Source organism: Nannobrachium achirus, assembly GCF_963921795.1.
Source record: "Nannobrachium achirus genome assembly, chromosome: 2".
Classification (NCBI taxonomy): domain Eukaryota; kingdom Metazoa; phylum Chordata; class Actinopteri; order Myctophiformes; family Myctophidae; genus Nannobrachium; species Nannobrachium achirus.
Genome location: NC_137811.1, coordinates 69,273,571 through 69,296,505, shown reverse-complemented (window position 1 = coordinate 69,296,505; position 22,935 = coordinate 69,273,571). Strand labels below are relative to the sequence as shown.

Below are 22,935 nucleotides of genomic sequence, written 5' to 3'. Positions count from 1 at the left end.
ATGAGATCAAAATCGATTTTCAAAATGTAATAATCGATAATCGATAATCGATAGGGGGATAATATAAGTTGTTTAAGTGTTGATTTATCGATTAATCGTTAATAATGCAATTATGGTAATCGATTTTCATTTTGGACACCATTTAACATCCCTAGCTCAAAGCAACACGTTGTGAGCTTGTAGATCTGCCATTTGGTCTTGGATAAACTGATTTCTCTCTTGTGTAGTGAAGTCACTACAGGATGCAGGTTATGCTAGACAAGTAAAATCAGAAGTGATGGAATGGAACTGGAACACAATACACAACATAAAAACGAATTGACATTAATCTCTCCTGAGTGGATGGAATTGATGACCCACGTGAAAACATTTGTTTTGCTCCTGGAAGGAGCTCATCTCCAACATCTGGCTTTGTCCGGGCTCTGAAGTGTGGCCTACATCAGGGCTACATCTTGGCACCAAGCGTTCACAATTTGTTGTGCGCCCAGGGTCACATTGGCCAAGCTTTATAAAATCCTATAACACCACTCACTTCACTCTAGGTGTGATTTTTGTAAGAGATGGGAAGACCCAATTGTTAGCCTACTATCAGGACACCGGGTTCAAATCTGGGCCTAGAAGAGGAATGTTACATAGCCTATAGTGCAGCATTAAACTAGTTTGTTAACTAGGGCTAAAACTGAATGTAAACAAAACAAACCCATCTCAGAACTTCACCAGCTCTGGGAGGTTTTGAGGTTTATGGAGGTTCTGCATTACCCTTCGTAGCAGAGACATACTTTGGTGGCAAATTAATAAGTTACAGTAGTCCCATTTCTAAAATAGCAAAAGTGGATCTAAAAGCTCCCAACGTGGCACAAGCAACTATTTTCACTATTTGTTTTCGTGGCGAAAAGAGAAAATGTTCACCTATAATGACATTCACAAAATAGGGATGCCACCTTGAAAGTGGTTAACACATTAATGGTTGCATTAGAAAACAAAAAGCCTGTCTAAATGATAAAAGATGTCATGTGTAAATCGATTGCAATGAAATCAGATTAATCTACTAAAACAATTGCAGTGAAATCAGATTAATCTACTAAAACAATTCAGAGTTGGGGACACTAGTAACTAGTGTGTAGATTATAGAGAATATGGCCTACTGGAATTACTATTAAAAGGTGGTACGCCCAAAACTTCAAAATGGGTGTGCATCGATTGCGGGCGCGTGCAGGGTGTCACTGGAAAGGAGCACTTGTGCTCAGCTGTTCTACTACCCTGGGAAAATAATGAGGCATAACATCAAGTAAATTAGTTTGACTCATGATATATCTTGCAATGAACTCTTTATGTAACGTTCAGTGACTCAGACAGTATACAACACAGAAACCATCAGGGGAAAAAAATCAAAGTTCACATCAAGGTTTAATCCAGATATATATATATATATATATATATATATATATATATATATATATATATATATTATTTTTTTTATACATTATTTGAACATAACTGTTCTCTTCTAGGAGAGGTAAGAAACATATTTTTCGATGGGGGTCTGTGGCCAAATGCATATAACTTGGGCGACCTTGACATGAACATTTTGAGAAGCACTGCTTTAGGAAACACTTGTTAACGGGTCTGTCATTGACAACAACACAATTGTATTCCACAAAGGTTAATATTCCACTTTAAAGACTCTCAATGTCTTATCATCATCATGTCTAACTGCATTGTTCCACAGTTACTCTGATCTTCCCAGGCAACATCTTCAGAGTGTGATCTTGATCAGTGTGAATGTATGGAAAGAGTGTTTCAGTGAAAGTCTGTGTGAAGGTGTGTATGTGTGTGTCAGTATCAGGATCAGAGAATGACAGCATTCCTGCATCCCAGTCCAGCTGGACTCTGATCCTCTGAGGTTTCTGCTTCAGAGAGAGATCAGTGTCTGACCCTGGTGAGGAGCTTGCTGTGTATTCACCTTCATCATCTAACATCATACTCCAGAGTTGAGACCTGCTGTCTCCCTTCTTCGGAAAAGACTCTGCTAACACACCCACTTGCCAGTGTGTACTGTCTCCAACCTCCATATCCCAGCTGTGAGTCCCTGAGTTAAAGCCCTCAGAACCCAGGACAGTGCAGTAGTAGTCAAACCTCTCTGGGTTGTTAGGGAGCTGCTGCCTTTCTCCACCAATCGCACTGGTCAGATCATCAGACAGGGTGTATACTGGATGGGCAGTGTTGGGGTCCAGAATGACAGGAGTGTAGGAGACAATGTCCTTCATCTTGTCCCAGACTCTGAAGGTCAAGTTGCCCAGGTGTTTGGCCACGTCTATCAGTGCTCCTGATGACAGCGGCTGTGGGTCCTGCAGTGTGAGCTGGAGTCTTTCCATGGTGGTCTTGTAGTTCTGCAGGAATGAGACGTGTTCAGCTCTCAGCTCCTCCTCTATGGCTCTGATGTTGTTTGAAAGGGTTAATACGTCTCTGTTCAGTCCCTCAATCGTCTCCTTCATCACATGAGTCTTCTGCTGCTCTTCCTCCCTCAGTGCAGTGATGCTGGCCTCCTCCTCCTCATGTAGAAACCGATGCATCTTCCTAAACTGTTCCTTAATCTGTGTCTCTGTGTGCCGGGCCTGGACCTTAACGTGTTTCGCTGTTCGGTCACTTTTCTTTTTAACTTCAGTAAAGACCTTTAGTTTCTCCTCTAAAGGTTTCAGTAATTTCTGGACTTCCTCCTTGTGATCCAGAGCAGCTTCATCGATGGGTCTGAAACTGTGGTCGCTGTGTTTTTTAGAATCTCGACACACAAGACACACTGGCTGTTGACATTCCAGACAGAACAGTTTGAGTTTCTCATTGTGCAGACTGCAGAGATCCTCAGATCCTGATGAAGTTCTCTTATGTTTTGAAGCTCTCTGTCTGTCCTGTATGAAGGCCTCACACACGTTCTTCAGAGCCAGGTTACGGGGTGGATTACCTGATGAATGTGTTTCATTACAAACAGGACATTGCTTTATTCCCTTTCCTATCCACCATTGCTGCAGACAAGCATTACAGAAGCTGTGGCTACATAACAGGAGAACAGGATCTTTATAGATATCATGACACACAGGACAGGAATAATCCTCTACAGGAAGAGCCGACGTGGAAGCCATTTAGTCTCTGAGTGAAGCTACAAACACTCTTTAAGAATATAAGAATTGCTACATGAGCAAGATTAATTTGGTTATTGGTTCTCAATACAGGAAGTCAGTCAGTGGTGGTAACACTTCCTCCTCTAGAATGTTCCCTGAAGTTTACTCTCACTGTGAATGACGGTTGTTGTTAAAGTCCATTCATCTGACCGAGTCAGCAGCAGGTTCCAGTGGTCTGGGTCAGTACTCCCTCCTGTAGCAGTGGAAAGACGTCTCAGATGAGTCTGGCAGGGGGCGGAGCTTTGACACACCACCTGTTGCAAAGCACACACACACGCACACACAAAATGCATGTCATTAATCTAATACACATACAGTATGCCCAAAGTCAGGAGAGTCCTTTATTTCCTATATCATTAGTATAGACAGGAAACAATAGAAGAGGTAGACAGAGGCTACATAAAGGCCCAGTTCACCTCTGGGACAACCAGATCTTTTTTTATTGTTGTTTGGGACAAGATCAACACAATCCTGAATTATTTTTTGTGTTCAATCTGTGTTTTGAGATATTTTAGTATTTCAGCATCATATGATGCATCATGCTGCATCATATATATCTCAAAACACAGAATGAACACAAGAAATAACTCAGGATTGTGTTGATCGTGTCCCAAACAACAATAAAATAAGATCTGGTTGTCCCAGAGGTGAACTGGGCCTTTAACCCGTGCATAAACCCAGAGTACTGAAACCTGCACATGTTGTCAGTGTAATAAGTGAAAAGCTTCACCCCACGTGTTTTGCGTGTACAATTATTATACTGTATATTGTTCTTCAGAACACCATCGCTGAGGTAAAAAGGGAAAAAAGTGGTTTGGTTTGGTTGATTTGATATGAAGTGAATGAGGACAGTAGAAAGCCACTAGCTGATATGCATTAGAGTTTTATTGATCACCAAGAGGAAACATTTCCCTGGCATCAACCTTCCCTAACTATTAAATAGTTAGGCAGTACATTTTACTGTCCTGCACACTCCAAGTAGGGATGGGACGATACGTGATATTATCGTTTATCGTGATAAAAAACACGAAATAATCGTATTGTGGAAATGTAATTTATCGTGATATTGTGCTCCGTGCGTCATGCACTGGGATCAATTCACCTCTTATTTGCAGAGCTGCATGTCTGGTACCACTTAAACCCTTTATAAATCCCTAACTCTAAGTGGACAATATTTCATTTTCATGGTAAGGTGTTGTCAGCTTGTACATCTGGTGTATTTGAATACCAACCTGTGTGTCTGTGATCCTGGAGGATTTGAACTGTTCCCTCTCAATGCTCTGATTCCTTAACGCCTCCTATATTTGAGGATAAATAAATAAAATAGTCTTCATTAAAGAAATGTATAAACAAAATACAATCATACATACAGTATTGCACACCTCTGGGTTCCAAATTGACCCTTACGGGTCTTTAACTCAAGAGTGTACAAATGGAACCAAATGGACCTGTAAGGGTCCTTTTGCTGTAAAAAGAATAATTCAAAACCTTTACTTGAGTAAAAATACAAAAATATTGGCAGCAAAAAATATACTTGCAGTGCTTATTGTGCAGAATGTCCCATTAAAAAGTGACACATTTTGAGCTTGTAAATGAGCTGTTTTTCAATAACAGCTAATAAATAACTACATTGAGCTTTATTGGCTAATGTATGTTTGTAATTAAAAAATAAATACATCTGTAAAGAAAGTAGTACATCTTTTTTTATTTTATTTTTTATTCAATGAATTGGCCTCTGAGATGTGTATCCTTTTAGTTGACCTTGTACCAGTGAACTGTGCTGTCATGAAACTGTACGTTTTCCTAGGCAAATTTCTAATGGTCTTCAATCAAATCAATTGCTTTACTCCCCCCAGGGAAAACACAACTCAATAGCTATTATTCACATCATACACTGATAGCTTCACTGTGATGTGACTCATTTAAATCGTTATTTTAGTCCAATACCAGAGTATTAGCCTTGGACTTTTTCGATTTTAACGTTTGCATTCTGGTATCTATGATCGTCTTGACTTGAGCTTCACCCCCAACAGTTAATCTACCCATAAAGTCTGTATTTCTCAGATCATGTACAAATGCTAAATATAAAGGTGCTTACACGGTAGCCCCAGATGTTAACTCTGCATCTGGAATCTTTGTTCAGAGTATTAGTCCGTATGTTTCAATAGATTTGTGTTTTAATCCGGTTTGTTCCTGAACGCCATTGTTTTCCCCGTTTACATTGAGTGCAATACCGGCTTTCACCTGATGCGCCCCCTCATTACCGCCCATAGAGGAATACAGGGAACTTCCTACAGAATCCCCCACAGAACGGGATTAAAACACATCTATTTAAAAACACGGGTCAATACAGTGCACACATGTTCCTAAAATGTAGAGTTGACATCCGTAGCTACACGGTCAGCACTTTATATGGTTTATTTGAACATGTACGGAGAAGTAAGGGCTTTTCGCACGGATGTCCAAAATCAAACTCGATTAAATACTACCGTCCGAATCGATCCTCCTTGTACAATGTACAAAGATAGTCGCATAACAGACTGTAAAGAAATGACTTAGCAAATCAAATGAGCATATTAACAAACAACACACTATATTCTCTTTCAAACGAATGAACTTAATTAAGAGACACAAACAAACCTCTGAATCCCGCATCTGATGTTCAAAAAATGGAGGAAAAAGTTTTAGAGTGCAGCCACTAAAGATGTCCCACTAACGCGACACCACACTATTAGTTCCGGGCTAACCTCGCATCACTTAGTTCCGGGCAGATTCAAGAAGCATAACAAAAACACTCTCCAAGAAATAAGGCCAGATAACAGATAAAAAAATCTCTTTCTCCAGATATTTTTCCATTCAAAGTGGATGGTAGATACAGATAAAAATAAAACCTACCACAGATATTTGCCACAGATACTTTTATCTGTGGCAGATATTTTTTTTATCTGTATCTACCATCCACTTTGAATGGAAAAATATCTGGAGAAAGAGATTTTTGTATCTGTTATCTGGCCCAGTGGGAATGGGCCTATAGGCTTACATCATAGCCTCGGGAACCCAAGCTTTTATTTTGGCGATAACATCATAGTAAAACGAAATAATAACACACACACACACACACACACACACACACACACACACACACACACACACACACACACACACACACACACACACACACACACACACACACACACACACACACACACACACACACACACACGTATGGTACTAGAACAGGGGTGGGCAGCATTTAATTCCAGAGGGCCATACTGACTTTGATAGAGTGAGTGAAGGGCCAGACATTGAACAATTGAATTGAAACTTGAAACACATAGTGCTGAATTATGTTAAAACTGCATGAATTTGTTCGACATGCCAGACTTTACAATAAGTTAGGCTACTTGCTTTCACAACTTAAAATTTAAACTGAAATGTTTTCAGCTGTACTAGGCGCTATATTGTATCACTCTGGCGTACTCTGGCCTTAATAATAGGATGGCTTGCATAAAACAATACACTTCAATGCTGCATCAACTATTAAATGAGCCTATACAATTACATTGTATTTAATCTGATATGCACCAATCCATAGGTCACTAATAAAACACATTGCATTATGTTATAAGCATGGACTGTTTCACTTTCATTATGATATAAATGTAACAGTTTTAGTACATGGATGGAGGAATGCGGGTATAGTAATCAAATGGTAAATACGGTACTATTAATTGGAGTCAAGTTAATTTCAATTTTCTCAAGATCATTAACATACAGCAGCATGTACATTTTTGAGGGGGTCATTTTGTTTTTCTTTGAGGACTTGGCGGAATGAGATGGCCAAAGGGCCGGGTCTGGCCCCCGGGCCGTATGTTGCCCATGTATGACCCCTAAACTTCAAATGTACAGTAGCTAATACTAAGAATTGTAAAAAAACACATTACGTTTGAGTACCCTCTGAGAACCCATATACTACGTCCTCTAGAGGGTACCACAGGGTACCACTGCAGATGTACTGTACTGTATTAGTTATATTGTATTGTATTAAACATATAACAACAGTTGCCAGACTTATCCCTTGGGGGTTCTGGCTTCAATTTACAATGCACAATTTGGGCATTTACACTAGTACCAGATTCACTTATCAAGAGCGACTTACAAGTAAGTGCGAGATCAGAGTAAGCATGAACTATAATTCAGTGGTTTTCAACCCTTTTTCCTATCAAGGTCCATTATTTGTTCTGCATTTGAGCTACGGACCACCATTTGATGAGATTTAGCCTCTCATTCCCAATACTCTACTGTGGTACCAACAGGCAAATGTTGATCTAAATAACAAATCTTATACTTTCTCTAATTGTGTAGATTAGCAGATGTTTAACGACAATTTAACTCTTGGGAGCATAAATACATTTTATTTCTAACACACTTTATATTTGAATCAAATCTCAAAGTGCTAAAGGAACAACAAAACGATTTTAAAAGGGATTAAAATAATAATAAAATTAAATTAATAAATACAGATCAGTGGTCACCTAATGTATATACTGTACACAGCTAAGAAAAGGTTTTTAAACACACAAGGCATCAATACTTCCATCTAGCCAAATGCCTTGTTAAAAAGAAAGGATTAAAGGAGTAGTTCACCCCCAAAATGACTTTTTTTCTATTGATTAGTCATGCCATGGAGAGTAGAGTTCAATAATATTTTTTGTTTTTTGTCACATTCACAAGACAAAAATTTGATTCGAGTAAATTTACTCCCATTGATTCCGGATGGGGACCCGTTTCGCAAACGGGTCCCCATCCGGAACGAATGGGGTAAATGTATTGTTATCACATTTTTGTCTTAGGAATGTGACAAAAACCAAAAAATATTATTGAACTCTACTCTCCATGGCATGACTAATCAATAGAAAAAAAGTCATTTTGGGGGTGAACTACTCCTTTAAGTCAAGGTTTTAGGTAAAGTGCAAACACTAGTGCCAAAAAGAAACTAGGATACTAGGTAAACAACAGACCTACTCTAGCATCTATCTAAACAACATGGCATCTACAGCATTCTTAATATTTGTCAATTTGCAAGTAAATATATTACATTGATTACTTGTTCAAATAGCTTTGTTGAAAGATGCAGACATATTATGTCTGTATCATAAACTATTTATTGAAAAATATGACAAGAAGGGATAGTTGAAGATTATTAATCTTCATCCATCCCTTCTTGTTATCTTTTTCAATAAATGCTAGTTTATGAGATTAATGAACGGTTATTTAAAAAGATATTGTGAAATTAGCTGATTCTACAAGTGTTGTCGTGAGCTTGTACATTTTACACTATTTTTGTACAAACAGGGTCAATCAGACTATATATAATCGATTCAGTTAAAATAAAATCACACACACGCACACACGCGCGCGCACACACACACACTCACACACACACACACACACACACACACACACACACACACACACACACACACACACACACACACACATTTTTTTCTTATGGTGATTAAGATATATAAGAAATTGCTACATGATCAAGATTAAGTTGGCTATCAGTTCTAAATATCAGTTTGGATATATTGGGTTAATAGCCCTATGACAGATACTGTAGAGTTTAGTTTAGTCTTGTTGTTGAAGCTCAGCTCTCTGAGGATGTACCACCATCTGGAAAGAAATGACATTACAGCTCATTACTACCACCATCTGGAAAGAAATGACATTACAGCTCATTTGCTCAATCACTTTTAATGTCAGACGTCTTCTTGATACCATCTTCATAAACTTTGAGAACTTTGTTCTGTCATTTAATTATTGGGACCTGTTAAAAAATAGCCGATCGATATAAGCTCACAACGACTAACGGATGACGCGTTGTGAGCTACAGATCTGCTACTATACTGTAATACTTGGGCATTATTCAGACTAATTTGAAAACAGGTGTGCCTGACAGGAAAACTGACCTGATAGGGTGTGGCCTGCTTCATAGGTGGGCGGGGCATGTGACATCACTGTACTGCCTTCAGATAACTGGTTTGCCATGACAACAAATTGCTGAAAGACACAATAGACAAAAATACTCTGTCATATCTGTCGGGTGTAACCTCATACATCCAAAACTGTGACTTTTCGGGATTCAAATTCCAAAGCATCAAAAGTATCAGATCTACAAGCTCAAAACATGTTGCTTCGCGCCACGTTTCGAGCTTGCAGATCTGCTATTTTTTATGCTTTTGTGTGACGCTGTAGTATGATCAAGTAGGGCGTTACAATTAGGCCTTAAAATGACCCAGGCCGATATTCTACTATATAATATGCATAATAACCTCCATATGTTAAAGCTATACTGTGTAAGTTGCTCAACTAGTGGTCAGTAGCGGTACAGCAAACCGCGGTCGCGTGTGCTTTTTTCGGCCGTTTTTCGCAGCGGACCTGGACTTCAGACCACCGCGTTCACCTCGCCCGCCTCGCCACGCATCCGTAGAGGTCTCGTGTCCCTCTGTGGACCGGCGTTGGGGAGTTATAGGCTAGACTCCTAGACCAGCGTAAACAACACTGCTGTTGAAGCAAGCTACTTCCTGAAGAGAAGATGCGCTGTGATTGGCCGGCAGTGTATGATCTGGGCTGTGATTGGCCGGTAGGGAGACACGTGTACAGAATGATGCAGATGACATAATTTTGCCGGGAAAGGGCCGGTCACGGCCACACGGGCTCAGTAGAACACATATAAAGAAAAGGCTTTTGGGGATGAAATTAACAGAGTGGGTGTTCTAAAACTTTAGCGATTTAATAGTTAGGACAATTTTAAGATTTGTTTTATTAAAAAAGTGACATAGTATAGCTTTAACTTTTTGTGTTTGTTACCCCGTAAATTAACGCCCTGAATGATCATCATGCTACAGCATCACACAAAAGTGTCAGTGTCAGAAATAGTAAATCTGCCATGCAGCGACGTGGTTTTTGAGCTTGCCAATCTGCTATTTGAATTTGAATGAATCCTGAAAAGTGTGAGTTTTCCAGTAAACAGAGATAATACAGTATGCATGTTTTGCTTTTTTTGTTATTTTTTTCTCACCAGGGTTGGGGCTTGGCAGCAGATGGCTTTGCAGCCAAAAGCGTACCCAAAGATGGAAATGATGAACACCAGCAGATTTAAGGCAAGCTGCACCCATGACACACCCCTCAACAAGCTCTGGAAACAAACACACATCACGTGAACAAACACCCTCCCTTGGTGCAATAGCGATAAGTCCTACTGGTATTGTCTTCTTTCAATATTTTTGGGGGCATTATTTCATCTTTCTCTGGTGTTGTTGGTGCTACTTCCATGATGTTTTCAAATGTAATCTTAACAAGAACATGCCGATCGAATGACTGTCTGTGCTAGTGTCCCACTAAGCACGCCGTCTAAAAGTGGTCTAATAGTGGTATAGATTTGAAAGTTTTTTTGTCGTCTAAACTTAGACTAGACGACTAATAGACGTCTAATAGTCGTCTAAATATAGACGGTCTGCATTTAGACGACTATTAGACGTCTATTAGTCGTCTAGTTTAAGTTTAGACAACAAAAAAACTTTCAAATCTATACCACTATTAGACCACTTTTAGACGGCGTGCTTAGTGCTTCTGGTATGTTTCCAATGGGACTACAGTTCATTATAATGACTGTGTCTGTGCTAGTGTGCTTCTGGTATGTTTCCAAAGGGACTACAGTTCCGTGCAGCAGTGACTACTTCCGTTACTCAGCTTTTGGGAGCTGTAGTTCCAGACTCTATATAGCATTCGGAGATTGTGGAATAGTTGTCTGGCTATGCGAGACTAGATCTGGTTGAACCAAGGTTCAAGCTTGTACATCACAAGTAAGTAGCCCATATGGCCCATATAGGGCAATATCCTGTTTTTTGTAGCGTGAGGAGGCTTGATGTACAAGTTCACCCCCCAGCCATTTACAAGTTCACCCCCAGCACATGACACTATGTCACAGGGTCTTATCCCCCAATCCAACCATTGATGCTAAGTGATCAAGCAGGGAGGCATTGGGTCCCATTTTTATAGCCTTTGCCCTTTGGTATGACCCAGCAGGGGGATTGAACCCCGACCTCTCAGTCTCATCAGCTCAGTGGCCTTGTGCAAGTGTCCACCCTGAGAATGGGAGATCGGGGTTCGATCCCCGGCCAGGTCATATCAAAGTCTCTGAATAATGGTATCCAGTGCCTCCCTGCTCGGCACTCACTAGACATAAGAGTTCAACCTTTTTTTGGTTCGGCTTCTTACAGGTTAACGGAATGAACCAGCAGGTCCAATAGAAAGCTAGCGTCAGTCTTAAGTGTGTGAATGAAGTCCTACCGAGTATAAAGGTATTTCTCCGTGCAACACTGTGGAGTCCAGGCCATAAAACACCATGGCAACGTATGAAAACACAGAAGCCACAATGTTCATTGACAAAGAAGCTTGAATCTGAAACAGAACATCAATAGCACTTTATGTGAGGCTGAGGAAAACCATTTTAACTTGAACCATGGTAGAATAAAAAAACAAAACAAGAAAATAAATAATACAAAATGTGCATATCTGCGCCTGGCTGTATGGCCTACCCAGGGCTGTGTAAGAGGAAGAATATGACATTGGCAGGGGATGATGTGTGGCATTGCCTAAACCCATAAACCATGAATGTTGTTGGATACATGCCACTTGCATATAGTAAACATTCTGTGGGTAAAGCGACTACGTATGTGATGGCAGCATTATGTTCAACATAATCTCTACGAGACATACATTGTGATGTGGGTGAAAACAATGAAACGTATCCTCCACGAGTGGAGATACATACAATGAATAAATGAAACTCCACAAAACAAAACAATAAAGTGTGATTAGTGGCGAAAGTTCAGCTTGTAACACATGGCATGACTTGTAGAGCTCAGTAACGGTGCATTTTAACAGCAGGCGACTGTACTGTCAGACGTATTTTCCGGAAGTACATTATTTGTCAATGGGACCCGGCAACTACTGGCGAAAGCAGGCGATGAGGCGATGGTGGAAAAGTGGACGGTGGAACGTCGTCCAAAACATGAACATATTTTATCTTTGGGCGACATCGTCCGGCAATAACCAATCAAATTCATTTGTTGCTTTGTTTACCCAATGGAGGGCGTACGGTAATGATGTCAGGAACGTCCACTAGGAGACTTTTATCGGCAAGAGTCGCCGGTTGTTGCCCGCTGTTAAAACGTAGGGTAAGGGTGTGGACGGGGGGCGTGGCTTACTGACCATGCAGCGGCTCATCAACCTATCAGCAGCCACATTCAATGACCCTGCAATGATGTACTGGAGGAGGAGCAAAGAAACCAAAAAGATTAGATTGTTTATCTTCTTACAAAACACACATTTATATGAATGGTGAAATGAAAGTGTATGACCTAGTATGGGCTGGAGGATGAATTGTGTGCTTACAAATAAAGGTGCCCAGACGAACACTCCAGAGAACACTGTGAAAGTGTCAGCAAAGAAACACAGCATCACACCTAACATGAAGAGCACCACACCCACCATTATCTGCACTGTCTGCAAGGAAACACACACGCATGCACGCACGCGCACGCACGCACACACGCACGCACATGCACACTGGATGTTACATTTGTACATTACCTTCTACCTGTAAGCTTATATTTATTCTGCAAAATAATACTATAGTGTTGTTGTGAAGTACACTGAGGCAGATTCCTAGCATGTGAAAACATAGCCTACTTGGGCAATAAAATCATTTTGATTCTGTTAAATATTGACTGGAATCCTGAATCAGTCAGCTGATCACTGAGTTCCAAAATCTGTCTTTCGTTCATGCATGCAAAGCGTTTGATCTGAACGAAATAAATGATAACAATGCATTTAGGTTTTGTGACTAATTCTAAATTATATTACTTTTCTGAGAAGCTTAGGTAAGAATACTATCAACAACCTCTTTTCATGGCACTAATCTTAAGGTCATATCAAATACATCACTTCACAGTGTCAGTGATAAATACAATAAAATGTATATTTACCCCCAGAGCTTGTGGGCTTCCCCGTTTGAACACCAACAGCCTGGCGTCTGGACTGGACCCCAGAACCGACCCTGTCCCACCAGACTGCATTTGGACCGGAACCACAACCACGCTGCTCTGTATGTTCACTATGTCGGTAGACATGCTGCAATATTTATTGTATTTTGTCTGTCTGTGAACTCTATTCTATTCCCAGAGGATAGAAGAGTCTTGCTTCTATGAGGACAATCAGGCTGTGTCCACTTCCCTCAAGTCATCTGCTCTTTCTACTTTGATGACAGTAACTATAACTGTTAATGATTCATGTAGGGAACTGTTAAACTACATTTCTTCCTTGATTCAGTTGCTTGTAAACCTAGTCCACACCTGAAGAATTATTGAGATGTTTTCCATTTCTTTCATGGGTTAATTGATCTATGTGAGCGGCGGGAAGGGTTGTGTGGTGCTGGCTCATGTCCTGAAGGAAGGAACAGGTACACCTGTACACATGTGCTAGCCTTGAAGGCCACCAAACACCAATGTTGTATTGGATGCATGTATAGCAGCCAGAAACCATTGAAGGGAACATAAAAGGGCGAAACGTGAAAATTCTGTGCTTACAATTTCGGATTCAAAAGTATTGTAACATTATATAGTCCACTCACATATGGAATTACAGAGAATAAACGTATTGTCTCACATTATTATTACTCAATATATGACAGTGTACTTGATGGAATGGTTACACAATGGTGTGGTAATGTGTAAATGTAAATGTATATAATATCACATGTAGTTTTAGTAGTAGTAGCAGCAGCATGATGTAGTATTTTGGATGTTCTGGTAAATGTGGTAATTTAAGTGTTTGTGTAAATATTTATGTCATATTAAATTGTGCCATATTATAGTCAGATTTGATTTTGAACTGGTGACATTCCAGACACAACCCCTGCCCCGAGCTTAATCAGGACAACATTGTCAAATTGTTTTACAGTTCTTTAGCCCCACTGGCATGTAATAGTTTATAAAACATCATTTATAAATAATGTTAATAATTGTTTTAGACTGATCATTTATTACTTCTTTTGACATGACTTCATCTGTTGCTTTACAAGAATGTGTAAAGTCTATTTAATAATTGAACATAATCAGTGAGACCTCTACATTACAATGTTTTAATAATTCATTGGTGGAGGTGATTTATACTGTCAACAGCAGAGGTCACTACAGGCCCCAACAGAATGTTGTCAGTGGACAGATCAAGTGCCATGCAGACAGGGGAATCCCTCTTTCCCTCCCTCACAATCACCATGCCTAACCTAACCCTAACCTCACCGAAATGATGCCTAAACCTGACCTCAAAACCTTGTCCACCTGGGAAAAACACAGGGAAAAGAGAGAGTCCGATGCAGACAGACAAATCAAATTATTTCACCTGCACTTTCAATACAGTAGCAAAATTGCAGGCTGTCTGACACAAAACCCCTTACATGGACCAGGAGGCAGGCTTGCAGAAAAGACAATGTTTTTTTTTTTTTTACAAAAGAAGTGGAAAAAATGTACAGCTCAAGAAAATACAACTCTCAATCAATAATCTTGTAATCTACAAGCGTGCTTGCTTGTTTTCTTGCTTGATTGATTGATTGACTACTGTATTAGAGAAATATGCAATGTGACAAGTTGTGAGCTTGTAGATTGCCTATTTTCAGCAAGAAATACTAGCAACCCCTAATAAGGAGCCATGCAGTGCTGCTGCCCCTTGTCGACTGCCTTTAGCCCGGTAGTGGTGTAAGGCGTAAGTAAGTAAGTGCTGCTGGGGGACCGGACCGTTGTCAACTAACTGAGCTTGTAGATTAGCTATTTTCGGCTAAGAGATTTGGTGTAGAGGGGAAAAAGAGCAGACTAAATACAGAGTGAAAGGTCAAGTTTATTAAGTATTGACGGCTCAAGTGGTTAAATATCCGAAAACACAAATTGACATGAATCCAAAATATAATGATGATTGTGCTGTCAAACGATGAAACTATGGAATCTATGAAAAGTTTGTGGGGGTCCCTTCTTCATCTCTCTCTCTCAACTAAGTGGTCCTTGGCCTGAACACGTTGAAGACCCCTGCCTTAGATCTTTTGGCTTTTTTCTGTTACGTGGCTCCTCCCATTAAGTGTATAAATACTGACCCAGGGCAACGCTGAAGCTCAGACTTTCTGCCAACCGATCTGTAAAAGCAGTCTAACTGACCAGCCTTAACAACCAGTCTAACTGACCAGCCTTAACAACCAGCCTGTCCTCTGAACGACCAGTCTTCCCAGTCAGACTAATGGTGGTACACATCAGATCCAGAGGTCAGCAGCAGTGTGTGAAGACCATGGAGGGACACCACCACCATCATCATCATCAGAAAGTGGAAGCCAACATTCTGTTATATGGAGCTGATCACGTTGGAAAATCAGGTAGGTTTCCCTCCTCTCTGCACGCAAATATGTAGAGTAGAATTTCTACATTTGTTGTGTTTGTTTGGTGCTATAGGGGCATTATATTATATTCATAATAGGATGAATATCTGTTCCTAAAAAATATGTTTATTGTTTCTAATAAAGACTGTTTTTGTGTTTTCAGCGCTCACTGTCAGATTTCTCACCAGGAGATTCATTGGAGAGTATGGAGATATAGGTAAGACTCCTCTTACACTGTTCTATAATTATTATACATTCATAATTATTTACTGTAAATGATTTGAGTGTCCAGCATTCAACATTTTACTTGAGTAAAAGGACAAAAGGATTGGCATCAACATACACACTAAACATCTTTGCCGGAAATAGGCGTGCTAAAAGCTCACAACACGACGCAGCTTAAGTTTGTAGATCTGCAATATTTTCACCCAACGTTTGCCCTAGAATTAGGTGGCTGGGGTTCAAGTGGTTCGGTCACGTGGTTAGATCCACTCAACACTGTGACGTTCCTTCTGTTTACAGAATCAATATACAGTCACGTCGACAAGATTGATGGACGAGACGTATCCTTCAACATCTGGGACTGTCTTTACTCACAGGTAAGCAATGCTCTTTCTTTGTGGCAGAGTTGTTATAGCTTAGTTTAGCAAATGTTTGGTCATTAAAAACATGCCCAAAATTGGGTCAACCGGTTGAAACTGGTTCATTATTATAACCTTGCTTTGTAAGGGTGCAACAGTTTGAAGTAATCAATTTAATAAACTATATATGAATAAAATAATCAATTAATTATCGATCCTTGTCATTATAGGTGAAAAAAACGCTCCAAAATAGTAACGCTCCAAAATAGTGAACATAGACTATCAACAAGACCACAACGTGTAGCCTGGCTACGTGTTCTGAGCTTGTACATCAGCTATTTTCACTATATGTGCACGATACTGTTGTGCAACGTATAAAATAGCGTTCAAGTGGTTAATTGGTTCGTTGATATGCATATATAAGAAATTCGAAAAGTAATCTATTGAACGACAATCGATAGTTCCATCATGACGCCATCATATCGTCTCCGTCAGGTGGATATATCCCCAAAACATTCCCTTTTCAGGATTCAAATAGACAAATAGCAAAACAGATCCACAAGCTTGAAACGCGCTTGTGGATCTGTTACTTTTGCACTCGTGTGTGACACAATTTACTAAAAAACCACAAAAGTTTAAAATATGGAGATTTCTGGCCCCCGGACAGCAACGATAATATGACTGAATTCCTGCCTTGTAGGACAGAGCCATCACTGACAAACAGCTGCAGTGGGCCGACGGCATCGTGCTGGTCTACAGCATCTGCGACCAGGACAGCTTCGAGGTGGTGCGGCGGCAGGTGCAGCACCTCCGCAGCTCCGGGAAAACCTCCTCCTCCTCCACCTCCTCCTCCTCCCCCTCCTCCTCCACCTCCACCCCTATCTTCATCGTGGGGAACAAGCGGGACCTGCAGCGCCACCGCACGGTCTCCAGCGAGGAGGGCCACCTGCTGGCGCTGTCGCAGGACTGCGGCTTCTTCGAGATCTCGGCCGCCGAGACCTACCACGGTGTGCTGCTGGTCTTCCACGGCCTGGCCGACCTCATCAGGGGCTCCCACGCCCTGAAGAGGGCCGGTGCCGCCGCCGTCCGGAGCATAGTCAGGACCGTGTCGGCCGTGTTCGGCAGGAAACACTCAGAGTGAAAAAAAAACCCACAAAAACTAAAAACATGCCTACGTGACGAAACGTGGGATGAAAAACGGGATGCTGAGTGGAAAAAGGCTGTCTGTAACGGGGAGGAAACGGGCCATTTAAGATAAGATGGACTTGATATGAGATGATCATAGCTGAACAGTGGCTCATAGGGGGGTTTCCTCTTGTAATTAGAAGGTCACCAGCAGTTAACCTCCCGGGTAATGTCCCACTTCTACGTGCAGAAGACTTCCTGGGCAAGACGCTAAACCTTAAACAGCTCGTCGTGACCATCTGAGCAGCAGCCATCAGCTGGTTGAAGCCATGGTGGGATTAAGAACACCAGCTCTCACTTGATCCTTTTGAAAATCCTAAAAAGGTTCAAGTGAGTGCTGGTGATCTTTTCAAAGATGCCATTTCTGACAGAACCGTGCACCCAATATAAACTGTGAACTGTGATCTTCCCCTTAAATATAGTGATATTAAAATGGATACAAATTGATTACTGTCACTGAATGAAGGGGCCAATAAGGGTTAAATCTAAATGTAAACCTTGCAGTTAAAGCTCAAGTTTCACAACTAACACGAATTCTAGTGAAGGTTTCTTCAGCACATCTCTTTATGAAGAGGAACGTAACCAGTCATATTGATCTGGATGAAGTTATCATACAACAAATGTACAGGATTTTGGATTGGCCTACTCCTACTGTATGTGATCTTAGTAAGATCATATACAGTAGCCATGCCTCGACTAAGATAACAATTTGAAAACTGTTTATCTAAATGAGTTTGTAGGTCTGATGTTGTATTTTTTTTATGCATCACTCCATTATAAAAATGTGAACACATTAACGTGTTAATGTATGTTATATTAAGTTGTATTCAAAGGAAATGTGTGCATTTGCTTTAAATACATGCATTTACACAGACTTTATCCTTCCATACAATGGAAGAGTTATGGTCTTAAAAGGCACAAACCCCCGTCAAATCCAACCCTGAATGTATTTAATATTTACAGCTGTTAATGTTTTAAAATGTGTTCTGCAGCATCTGCAGAATGTCATGTCTGACCTTCTACACTTTGATAGTGTAACCTTTTGTTTTGGTTTACTTTGTTGTCTGGATGAGTTTTTAATCTGTATAATAAACATGATAATAAACATCACAGTGTTGGAGTGACAACAAGTTTTACTTTACACTTTTACAATGAGATGTGTTGGAAATGTTACACAGGATTTCATTTATATGCATATATATTACTCATATTATATATAAATATTATATTCTTTCAAATAAACACATTGGTAGTTCCACGCCTGGTCATTAGCTTGATATGCCAGTAATATGCAATGGGGTATATGCATATACGCCATTTTGTTCTACTTCCGGGTGTCTTTCGACTTCTTTCATAGGTGTTACCGATGATACTAATGAAGGCTCTGTTCCATTCTGGTCAAACAGAGTCAGGGTGCTGATATTGTGCATGTTGGCTCACTGGAAACACTCTGCTACACCAGTGGGTCTCAAAGTGTCCTTGAGTGGGTTCCAAATGTCCCCATACAGGTGTGTAACTCAGAGTAGCAAACATGGAAGCAAATGGACCCGCAAGGGTCCATTTGCTTCCATTTGTTGATTCCATTTGTACAGAGTTATGGGGGTCCTTGAAATTAAAGAACCACTGTACAATAAATCAAACAGACCCTTCATTAGTATCATCAGTAACACCTGTGAAGGAAGTCGAAAGACACCCGGAAGTAGAACAAAATGGCGTATATGCATAGAGCCTATTAACAATGTATTCATTAACGATTATTTGAGATAATTTGACCAAAGCCAAAGTACAGTAGAATTTTGGACACACCGACTTATTTGTGTATCCCAAAGGTCAAATTAACCTTGATGATTTTTCAGTCCGATTTTTGTTCGTAGTTACTTCACTTTGTAAGGGAAGTAGAACTATATATATATATATATATATATATATATATATATATATATATATATATATATATATAGTCCTGCTGTATACCTACAGCAGGACTGTAGGTATACATGATTTGGCCTCATACGTTAGCGCTACAATCATAATCAATTGCTTAGACCTAAAAGAAACATTTATAAAATAACTGACTTTCCAATGTCCTCACCATACGGGCAGGGGTCATCCCATTACTGAATGTCAAGTCTCTAGGATTTGATCAGAAGGGTCCATTTGGTTCCATTTGTACAATCACTGTTACAGGCCTGTTATGGTCATTCAGGGCTAGATGTTTGTCACTGGTAATATTATTGTCTTAATGGGATTTCGACAAAGATGTCCACCACCAGCATGGCATTATTTGAGCCCTGCATACAGGCCCAGATTACTACAATAGCACTTAACATCAGACTAGCGACAGATATTAAAGATTCAGTTGAGCGCTAGGACAGTATATTCATTCAACGTATTCAGTGTATTAGGCATTAGACATGAAAATCCAAATGCCAAAGCTGACAGTTTCAGTGTTGGTGACTAACAGTCGACTGAGGAAACCGTCTTTTCAAAGTCTGTCTTTATCCACCAGACAAGATAGTTCTGAACAGGATCTTAAAGGAGTAGTTCACCTCCAAAATGACTTTCTTAAATTTAAATTTAAATGTTCTAGAATCCGATTTTTGTCTGGAATGCAACGAATACAAAAAACATTATTATTGAACTCAAGTCTCCATGGCGTGAGTAATCAATAGAAAATAAGTCATTTTGGGGGTGAACTACTCCTTTAAGCATCAGCAACAAGTTCATTGAGTTGTCAAATTCCTATGACAATAATTAATATGACTAATGGGAGACTCTGCAGGTCATCAATTATTTTCTTAGGAATGTGACAAAAACAACAACAACAACAACAACAACAACAACAACAACAACAACAACAAATAAGAATCTCCACAAATTCAAAGATTCATGGGGTGTGTAATTAATAGAAACTAAGCTATTTTTTTGTTTCTTTGTGAACCAATCTTTGTCACTATTTGGAGTTAAATTGAAAGAAAGGATTCTTACGTAACGTGTGATATACAGCACATCTGCAACATCAACAACTGGGTGAGGTCACGGCCACATGGTCTATAAATACATTTTACCATCTAGGCATGAGGGAAAAATAAACACTTTAGTCAACAAACAAGCAGCACACGTCCTCACTGTGCTGCTGTAATCTGTCCATCTGTCTCTCCGCCTCTCTTATCTCATCTTTTTGTCTGTCAGTCTGTCTGTCTGCAGAGAGGCTCCAGCCCTCACGTAGGCAGCAGCTGTGTGGGTTTGCGTGTGTACGTGTCCGCGTGCCCGCGCGCGTGTAGAAAGAACCATAGCAGTGTTCATTTTGATTTAGTTCTAGTCATAGTCTTTTGAATAACATTTAATTTCGTTTTTGTCATATTTTAGTCATCAAAGTTGTAGTTAGTTTTAGTCGACGAAATATCATAAGGTTTTAGTCGACTAAATCTACAGTTGATTGTGTCGACAAAAATGTATTTTGGCAGGCCGTGATGGCATAATGCCTGATCCTAGAATTGGTGTCATGCTGAAAATAGCCGATCTACAAGCTCAGAACGTGTCGCAATGTGATGTGTTCTGAGTTCTAGATCTGCTATTTTCAGAGGACAACACCTGAGCGCAACCAAACATGAAATGACTTGTCTTTTAGTTCTACTGGATATCTTCTCTTCTCCTTGAAGATTTGTTTTCTCTTTCTTTCTTTCTTTCTTTCTTTCTTTCTTTCTTTCTTTCTTTTTATTTAGTTTTCGTCTGTGAAAAATGGCATTTGACAAATGTGTTTTGTCATTGTTTTACTTGATGAAATGAACACTAAGGGCCTCAAACATACTGTGATACCAGGCAATAACATCATATTCTCGATATTTGGGGTAAAAAAGAAATTAATCTGGGGGAAAAAAGCATTCAGTTGCATTGGACCGTCAGAACACAATGTTAGACCTCATGCCAAAGTGGGGACAATTCAAGAATAACCAAGTTCCACTGTGCAGTGTCCCGTGTGTTTTGCTGTATTGGTGGTGACAGCTGAGCAGTTATAAAAGATGACATCAAGCACCGTCCAGTCAAGCTGTTCTCAAAGCAAAGTCCGCTATATGAGTCATTGAGGGCACTTGTGAAGCAATTGTTAAAAATCCTGAAGAAATTGTGAAAGATTTTCAAAACTTTTAACACAAATCTTCCATTATCAGGGCTTCCTGGGCCAAATGCATTATCAATTAAGAGCACCTTGACAGGTGCTCCTTCTGTGGAACGCCCTGCCGGTTGATCTAGAAAATGCTGAGTCAGTCGATGCCCTGCCGGTTGATCTAGAAAATGTCAGTCGACTGGTTTAAATAGCACGTTAAAAACAGTTTTTTTTTTCCGTAAGCATTTTGTCCAATATACTGACTCACTACAGGCCAATGTTTTTGCTTTAATCCTTGGTGTGTTGTTACTCTATTGTCTTATTAGGCCTATACACAGTTTTAACGTGATCGTTTCTATATTGTGTTCCATTGTACAGCACTGTGTAACATTATTTTGAAAGGTGCTTTATGAATACAATTTACTTATACCTGGTCTACTCTACTGTCTATGTAAAAGACCACAATTAAAGGACCACAAGATACTCATGTGCACTGCAAACATGGGGGAAACTATTGCATACAATGTGACCATAATATGGTCACATTGTATGCAATAGTTTCCCCCAGTAAACACATCAGTGGATGTGTGCACAATATCTATGTTTTCATGTTGGACATCGTCTAAATAAAGGTAAGGGAGCCGTGTGCCCATTCTGAGTGTTGTGCAGGCACTTCAAACAAATGTTTTCCGTGGCTACGTGTGGCCCTGCACATCATGTCATTGTGTGTGTGTGTGTGTGTGTGTGTGTGTGTGTGTGTGTGTGTGTGTGTGTGTGTGTGTGTGTGTCTGTCTGTGTGTGTGGTCACGGTAAACATGGACAGATAGAAGGATAAGACCAGTGGGTCTGCTGCTTGCCCCGAAGCACCACACAACAGGAAGTACATGGCAGCCAGCACGTAGCAATACTGGTATACACACAACTCTCTCTCTCTCTCTCTCTCTCTCTCTCTCTCTCTCTCTCTCTCTCTCTCTCTCTCTGTGTTCATGTTGTGTGTGTGTGTGTGTGTGTGTGTGTGTGTGTGTGTGTGTGTGTGTGTGTGTGTGTGTGTGTGTGTGTGTGTGTGTGTGTGTTAGTTATAGTGTTTAGCATATAGCGTTTATTTTTTATACTTTGGGTAATTATGATATATATATATACCGGTATATAAATATATAAATATATATATAAATATATAAATATATATATATATATATATATATATATATATATATATATATATAAACAAAAGGCATTTTCTTTTGTAAACATGCAATAAAGTTTCAGTTAGTTATCGTTTAAAAATAAATGTTGTTGTTTTGTTAGTTTTGGTTAACTATAATACACTTTGTGCCGGATTAACCCTTCGTGGTCCCCGGTGCTGACATAGACACACTGTCGCACCGACTCATAGACCGCGTT

General features: G+C 40.0%; 2 protein-coding genes across 2 annotated transcripts; one reads left to right on the top strand and one right to left on the bottom strand.

Annotated features, from left to right (window-relative positions):
• Positions 1-1,709: 1,709 nt before the first annotated feature.
• On the bottom strand, positions 1,710-3,137 carry LOC308308337 (E3 ubiquitin-protein ligase TRIM35-like; the record flags this gene model as incomplete). Its single annotated transcript, XM_080753750.1, has 1 exon — positions 1,710-3,137. The coding sequence occupies one exon, from the start codon at positions 3,135-3,137 to the stop codon at positions 1,710-1,712; it is 1,428 nt and encodes a 475-aa protein (XP_080609876.1).
• A 12,390-nt stretch (positions 3,138-15,527) lies between these two features.
• LOC308308330 (ras-related and estrogen-regulated growth inhibitor-like protein) lies at positions 15,528-17,385 on the top strand (the record flags this gene model as incomplete). The annotated part of the gene is made up of 4 exons (XM_080753737.1): positions 15,528-15,660; positions 15,827-15,880; positions 16,186-16,262; positions 16,945-17,385. The coding sequence occupies 4 exons, from the start codon at positions 15,528-15,530 to the stop codon at positions 17,383-17,385; spliced, it is 705 nt and encodes a 234-aa protein (XP_080609863.1).
• Positions 17,386-22,935: the final 5,550 nt, after the last annotated feature.